Raw genomic sequence first — 8658 nt, forward strand, 5'->3', positions numbered from 1 at the left:
GGATTTCCAGTTTAGAATTTGGACTTTTATGTAGGAGTGTACTCAAAATGACGGTGCAATATGAAACTGATATAAAAAATAAGAGTGCTGAACCTCCTGACCAGAATAGGCATTAAAGAATATAGCTTCATCTCAGTACATAGACCACACCATTTTTGTTTTTGTTTTATTTTTAATTTTTGTTTTTGTTTTGTTTTTAATTTTAATTTTGTTTGTTTTAATATATGCTTTAACTTGCCAGCATATAATACAACACCCAGTGTTCATCTCATCATGTGTCCTCATTAATGCCCATCACTCAGTTACCATATGCCCCCACCCACCTGCCCCTCTGCAACCCTTTGTTTGTTTCCCAGAGTTAGGAGTTTCTCATGGTTGTCTTACTATCTAATTTTTCACCACTCAGGCTTTTGTTTCTTTAGTTCACATTTTCATAACAACCTACTTGTGCCAGATGTAATGGAATAAAGGATATATAAATCGTAACCTCTATTTTGGAGAAGTTTATAGGAACATAGAGGAGAAATATAAGTATATGCAAGCATACAATGTGGTCTAGAGAGTAAGCAGCAGCTGTATATAAATAACACTGTATCATAATCTCACATACTCTGGGAAGATGAATAAAGATTTCCCTGGAAGACTCATACCTAAGAGAATTCTGAAGCACCAATTGCCATTAGTCAAAGATTAGCCCTTGCAGAGAAGACAGCATGTGAAAAATATGAGGAATTTAAGCCCTCAATGTTTGTGGAACTTAAGTTATGAGAAAGAAAGCTAAGGAATTTGTAAGAGATGAGGTGAGCAAATAGGGAAGGCCCTGTCCATGAAGAGCCTTGCAGGCCACACACAAGAGACTAATCTTTATCAATAAGTAGCGAACACAGGATGCCTGGGTGGCTTAGCGGTTTCGCACCTGCCTTTGGCCCCAGGTGTGATCCTGGGGTCCTGGGGTTTAGTCCCACATTGGGCTTCCTGCATGGAGCCTGCTTCTCCCACTGCCTCTCTCTCTCTCTCTCTCTCTCTCCCTCTCAAATAAATAAATAAAATCTTTAAAAAATAAATAAGTAGTGAACATTAGAAGAGAATATGGCTTGGAGAAGGACCGTGCTTTAATTTTGAGCTCTTAGTGTATGAAGTGTCTGTGGAACATCCAAATGATGATATACACTTAGCAATTTTTTTATTTGGAAAAGTTCCAGACTTTGGAATTCATCATATAAATGTCAATGAAATCAATTGCACCAAGTGAAATCTTGGAGAGCATGGAGTAAGAAGAAGAACAAGGAGAAAACAAGAAAAGAGAGGTTTCAGGACAAAATATTGGGGAATAGCAATGCTTCATAGGTTGATAGAGGATGAGGAAGCCCATCTATCTCTAAAAAGAGATAGAATCTGGAATAGAATCAGGATTATGGTATGGAATCCATTTGAAGGGGCTATCAGGCAAAATAACTACAAAAAATATGCCAATGGCTTCAACAGTAAAAACGTTCTTATGGGTGTTAGAGCAGTAGGAGGTTGGACATGAAAATAGGGTTGCAGAACCCTAAGACCTAAACTAAGTAGGGGTAGGATGAGAAGGTGGAAATAATAGTATCTTTTCAAAGGAATAAAAAATGTAACTAAAGATGCATAGCCTGTGGGTCACCTTGGTTGAGCATCCACCTCTTGGTTTCAGCTCAGATCTTGATCTCAGGATTGTAAGATCAAGCCCACATGGGGCTCTGTGCTAGGCATGAAATCTGCTTCAGATTCTCTGCCTTTCCCTTTAGCCCTCCACACAGCCTCTCAAAAAACTAGATACCCAGCTCCTGGAAGACTATTTATTGATATTAAACACAGATTTCATTTCAGGGCTTTTGAGAGAAATGGAGCCACAGACAACTAAAAAGTCAGGTGTATGCATATGAAGATATTCCTTTTTTCACACTATAGATAAAATAATTGCATATCAAACTATCTTTAAGAATAAGGAGTTCAAGGGATCCCTGGGTGGCGCAGCGGTTTGGCGCCTGCCTTTGGCCCAGGGCGCGATCCTGGAGACCCAGGATCGAATCCCACGTCGGGCTTCCGGTGCATGGAGCCTGCTTCTCCCTCTGCCTGTGTCTCTGCCTCTCTCTCTCTCTCTCTGTGACTATCATAAATAAATAAATTAAAAAAAAAAAAGAATAAGGAGTTCAAGCAGATAATAATAAAGAGACAAGGGGGAAATCTCAGGATCCAGTGCTGTGTTTTGTTATCATTGTTGTTTGTTTGTATTTCAGGTAAAATGCATGTTAACCTTAAAACAATCCTTTGAAAATAACAACTGAAGAGAAGTCATGTTCTTCGTCATCTGGATATGACATGTATCCAAGGTTGGTCTTGGATAAAGAACATTTAAGTACACATTAAGTAACATCATTTTTTTGCTCTTATTTGTAAATCCAATCCATGTAATGAATTACAAACAATTAACATATACATTTGTAAATTTTCAGGGGAAAGAATGATCTGAGAAAATGTTGGATTGTTTTACATTAACATGAATCCTGAGTATTTGCTCATATATGGAATATTCAAGAAGGCTAGTTCGTATAGTAGTGATATGGATTATTATGTGAAATGAGAAAATAGACTGATTTGCTTGGTTTTTGTATTCAGTGTTTTGCTACAGAATTTTAATACTGATCTTCCCACAAAAATCTCTTTTATTTTCATAGGCTGGTGGTTAGATTTCAAAAGTCAGTGATGAGAAACTATACAGCAATAACAACTTTTATCCTGCTGGGACTGACAGACGACCCACAACTGCAAATCCTGCTCTTTATCTTTCTATTTCTCACCTACATCTTGAGCGTAACAGGGAACCTGACTATTATCACCCTCACACTGGTGAACTCCCATCTTAAAACTCCTATGTACTTTTTTTCTGAGAAATTTCTCCTTCTTAGAAGTGTCATTCACCACTGTCTGCATTCCTAGATTCCTGTATAGTATATCAACAGGGGACAATACTATTACCTACAATGCTTGTGCAAGTCAAATATTTTTTGTTATTCTCTTTGGAGCAACTGAATTTTTTCTCCTGGCAGCCATGTTCTATGATCGCTATGTTGCTATCTGTAAACCACTTCATTACATGACCATCATGAGCAATAGGGTGTGTAGCTTATTAGTCTTCTGCTGTTGGGTGTCTGGCTTGATGATCATTCTCCCACCCCTTAGCTTGGGCCTCCCACTGGAGTTCTGTGACTCCAATGCCATTGATCATTTTAGCTGTGATGCAGCTCCCCTCCTGAAAATCTCATGTTCAGATACATGGATGATAGAACAAATGGTTATCCTTGTGGCTGTATTTGCACTCATTATAACTTTAGTGTATTTCTGTCCTACACATACATCATCAGGACGATTCTGAGATTCCCCTCTGTCCAACAAAGAAAAAAGGCCTTTTCCACCTGCTCATCCCACATGATTGTAGTTTCCATCACCTATGGAAGCTGCATCTTCATCTATATCAAGCCATCAGCAAAAGAAGGGATAGCCATAAATAAAGGTGTTTCGGTGCTCACTACTTCTGTTGCACCCTTGTTGAATCCCTTCATTTACACCTTGAGAAATAAGCAAGTGTAACAAGCTTTTAATGACTTCATAAAAAAGATGAAATTTCACTCAATGAAACTGAAGTTTTGATAAATCAGTGTAAAATGAAAGAAGAAAGTCCTCTAAACATTTAACAACAGCTTCTAACTTGTTTCATTGCTTTGCTTATAACTTGATTATATTAACCCTCTCAAAGACATTTAATAATACATTCTAATCTCATCTTAATCGAACTCCTTTTTCTTTCAAACCAAATTCATACCTGGTGTTTTCTTTCACTGTAAAACTATAAAGTATAAACTATAATTGAACTTATCGCCACTTCTGACCTAATCCTTTCTTCAGTGTTCTGGGGAAGGAAGGAAAGTAATAATATTAAAACTATATAAGTGCTATAGAAGACACATTACATAGTAAGAAAACCAGTTTCTTTCCCTAATCAAAGTCGTCAAAATTAATGGCATAGTCGAAGACCCAAATACAATATAGAAAACAGCAAGAGCAAAGATGCATCAAAAAATTAAACCAAATAGGGCATTCTAGGGCAGTTGAAATAATGAAAACAACAAATGGAAACAGAGATATCAATGGGAGTTTGGGAATAATCAGAATTGAAGAGATGGAAACAGCTTCACAAACGCTGATTAGATGTATTACTTACATATATTTATGACAGAATTTCACTTAAAAGGCATACATTTAATTTAAGACAAATGTAAACAGGGGCACCTGGGTGGTTTAGTGGGTTAAGTGTTCAAATCTTGGTTTTGGCTCAGGTCATGATCTCATGGTCATGAGATCAAGCCCATCAACGGGCTCCATGCTCAGCAGGGATTCTGCTGCTTGATTCTCTCCCTCTGCCCCTCCCTGCACTCACTCATGAGTACTTTCTCTCTCTAAGTAAATAAACCTTCTAAAATAAATAAATAAATAATTAAAAACTAAACATTATGTCACTTATTATAAGTTACAAAATTAGAATAAGTGCATAAGAGCAAATTGGAACACCAAATTTTAAATGACAATGAAATAAGACCGTTATTCACATCTACACATGGCTAAGTGAATGATTTAAGAAGAGATCAAGAACATGTAATCGGTAGAAATAGGAAAAAATAAGAAAATACAAAAATGATAAATTTTATTCTAAAGTGGGCTCTGAGGGGCTCCTGCATGGCTCAGCCAGTTACTGATTTCAGCTCAGGGCATGATCTCAATGTCATGAGATTGAGAACCACATAGGACTCCTCACTGAGCAGCAAGTCTGCTTGAGATTCTCTCCCTCTCCATCTCCCACCTCCTCTGCTCCTTTCCCTATTTGTGCCATCTCTTCATCTCTCAGATAAATAAATTTTAAAAAATCAATAAAAATAAAAGTGGGCTTTGAAAAACATCTAAAATTCTTTTCTTTTTAAGATTTTATTTATTTGAGGGAGAGAGAGAGAGAGGATGGGGGGGGGCAGAGATAGAAGCAGACGTCCCTGCTAATTAGGGAGCCCAATGTAGGGCTTGATCCCAGGACCCTGAGATCATGATCTGAGCCAAAGGCAGATGCTTAACTGACTGAGCTTCCCAGGTGCCATTCTTTTAATTATTTCTATTGGCATAGGTTTGAAAATAAATGTATTTTTCAAATTGCCAATGATATGCCAAACTCTTCAAAGATTATTATTAAAATAATATCAACTCTTACCAATCCTGGAAATACATTTTAGATGTATCAAAATGTAGGCTGAAGAAGATTGACACATTGACCAATACATCATAGGTAGTGAATAATGGAGCCTGAATTCTGATATCAAGTCATGTCCACTTCACTACAACTCATGACCTTTCAAGCAATAGTGTAGTGTATTTAATTTCATGCAAGGTTGTATCATTCTTGTTTTCTCTCTCTTGCACATGGTCTATATGATATGTTCTTGTAACTTCAATGTCTCCCTGCTAGTTTCAGTTGTCGCTGCTTTTCAGGCTTGTTTATCAGAGATGAATGGGAAATCATTCAGTTTAGATGCTAACATTTGATTTTTCTCAGCTTTTTGCTTAGCAGCCTGTCACCCTGTGTTTCCAAGGGAAGAGGTAGCACAGTAACTAGAACATAAGCCCTGTATTTGATTCTTCATGATTCCTATAAACTAAAACGCATGACCACCAAGTACATCAGCTATGCGAGCTAGTGAGTGAGTTAACACATTCTATCATGTCATCTCACCTTTAAATCTCCTCTGCTTACAAGACAAGGATTTCTTTCTTCTTTTGTTAAAGATCTTATTTATTTATTCATGAGAGACACACAGAGACAGAAAGGCAGAGACACAGGCAGAGGGAGAAGCAGGCTCCACGCAAGCAGGTGCCTGACATGGGACTCGATCCTGGATCCTGGGATCACGCCCTGAGCCAAGGGCAGATGCTCAACCGCTGAGCCACCCAGGCATCCCCAAGACAAGTATTTCTATAAAGTAGCCTGGCAATTATGAAGTTAGGGTTCTAAAGGCTGTTAGGTCTTTCAATCCAATCTGCAATTTTTTTTATCTCTGTCCAAAAATACATTTTATATTGAGGTATAATTTACACAACACAAAATTCATCGTTTTCACCGTTCCATTATGTGCAATTCACTGGCTAGCCATACATTCACATAGTTGTACAATCATCAGCATAATCTACTTTCATAACATTGTCATTACCCCAGAAAGAAACTCTTTAGCTATTAAGCAGTGACTCCTTGTCACTCCCTTCCTCCAGTTCCTGGCAACCATTGACGTGCTCCCTGTCTCTAGAATTTGCCTATTCTAGACATTTTACATCAATTGAATTATACAATATGTGTTGCCTTTTGTGACTAGCTTCTTTCACTTAGCATAATGTATTAAAGGTTTACACATGGTGTTGAATCTATTAGTACTTTATTCTTTTCTATGGATGAATAATATTCCATTGCATAGATATACCACATTTGTTTATCCACTCATCAGCTGATGGACATTTAGATTGTTTCATTTTGAGGCTGCTATGAACAATGCTGTTATGAACATTATTGTATAAATTTTTGTTTGAATCATAGAATATTTAGATGTGCTTTTTAATATTTAAAAGAGCTAGTGATGACATTAAAGGGGCATAAAAAATTGGAGGAATGATCATATAGATTATTTTCTGAGCCAGCAATATCACATTAGCAGTAGAAATATAAATTAATCATATTTTATTTGAAATGCATTTGTATGTCTAATACCTGGAAATACTAATACTATACACATAAATATGTATATATATGCATATATATAATGCTTTCTGAACCATTTCATAATAATTTAAACATAAATTAAACATTGTGCCTCATTATCTATCTCAGGGCATATTTCCTAGTAAGATTATTATGTTATATAACCAAAATATATTGATTAAAATCAGAAAGTCTGACATTGATATATTATCTGATCCATAGTACATATTAAAATTTTATAATTTTTTTCAAGTGATGTCATTTATACCATTGTATTCCCTCTGGATCCAGCATAATGCAGGAATATATATTGCATTTAGTTCTCTCATTTCTATTTAGCTCTGTTAATCTAGAACAGCTCCTCAGCCTATATTTCACTTTATTGTCCTCATATTTTCAAAGAAGACATGTTACTCAAGCTCATCTGATTTTTCTTCAAGGTTAAACTGGTATTTGGGGGGCAGGCCCGGTGGTCCAGCGGTTTAGGGCAGCCTTCAGCCCGAGGTGTGATCTTGGAGACCTGGGATCGAGTCCCACATCAGGCTCCCTGTATGGAGCCTGCATCTCCCTCGGCCTGTGCCTCTGCCTCTTTCTCTCTATGTGTCTGTCATGAATAAATAAATGAAATCTTAAAAACGATTTTAGGGTATTTGGTGGTTTTTTTTGGCAGGAATAAAACAGAAGTGATGATATAGATCCTTCTTGGTCCACATTTTCAAGACCCATATAATGCTAATTTTCCCAGGGGTGGTGATAATTGAACACCTGGTGCAGGTGGCCTTCCAAACCTTGCTAGACTGCAAAGTTACTATTTTATCCATGTAATACTAAGAAGTTTCTTAGGAGATATTTTGAGATGGTGTAAATATCTTGTTCCTTATGAAACTTTCAGCACATCTTCTTTATCCATTCATCTGTTGATGAACACCAGGGCTCTTTCCACATTTCCACCTATTGTGGCTATTGTGGCTGCTAAAACATTGGGGTGCAGGTGTCCTGGTGTTTCACTGCATCTGTAGCAGTGCAATAGCTGGGTCATAGGACAGTTCTATTTTTAACTCTTTGAGGAACCTCCACACAGTTTTGCAGAGTGGCTGCACCAATCCACATTCCCACCAACAGGGCAAGGGGTTTCCCCTTTCTCCACATCCTCTCCAACATTTGTTATTTCCTGTCTTGTTAATTGTCACCATTCTCACTAGTGTGAGATGGTATCTCATTGCGGTTTTGATTTGTATTTCCCTGATGGAAAGTGACGCGGAGCATTTTCTCATGTGCTTGTGGCCATGTCTATGTCTTCCTCTGTGAAATTTCTGTTCATGTACTTTGTCCATTTCATGATTGGATTGTTTGTTTATTTGCTGTTGAGCTTTTTCTTAATTTTTATTTATTTATGATAGTCACAGAGAGAGAGAGAGAGAGGCAGAGACATAGGCAGAGGGAGAAGCAGGCTCCATGTACCAGGAGCCTGATGTGGGATTTGATCCCGGGTCTCCAGGATCGCGCCCTGGGCCAAAGGCAGGCGCCAAACCGCTGCACCACCCAGGGATCCCCTTTGCTGTTGAGTTTAATAAGTTCTTTATAGATCGTGGATACTAGCTCTTTATCCGATAGGTCATTTGCAAATGTCTTCTCCCATTCTGTAGGTTGTCTTTTAGTTTTGTTGACTGTTTTGTGCTGTGCAGAAGCTTTTTATCTTGTTGAGGTTCCAAGACTTCTATAATTTATTATTTATTATTAAATACCCTAAAATTTTTTTAAGATTTCATTTATTTATTCATGACATTAACATAGAGAAAAAGAGGCAAAAATCTTACAATTTTTGCTTTGTTTTCCTTGCCTTC

The 8658-nt window shown here is 37.4% G+C and overlaps 1 protein-coding gene across 1 annotated transcript; it reads left to right on the forward strand.

Moving 5' to 3' along the window:
* Window positions 1-2733: 2733 nt before the first annotated feature.
* Window positions 2734-3618, forward strand: LOC140595915 (olfactory receptor 6C2-like). The gene is given in 3 exon segments (XM_072741695.1): window positions 2734-2907; window positions 2909-3359; window positions 3362-3618. Coding segments are annotated over 3 exon segments (882 nt in total).
* Window positions 3619-8658: the final 5040 nt, after the last annotated feature.

The sequence above is a fragment of the Vulpes vulpes genome, chromosome 16, assembly GCF_048418805.1.
Source record: "Vulpes vulpes isolate BD-2025 chromosome 16, VulVul3, whole genome shotgun sequence".
Classification (NCBI taxonomy): Eukaryota; Metazoa; Chordata; class Mammalia; order Carnivora; family Canidae; genus Vulpes; species Vulpes vulpes.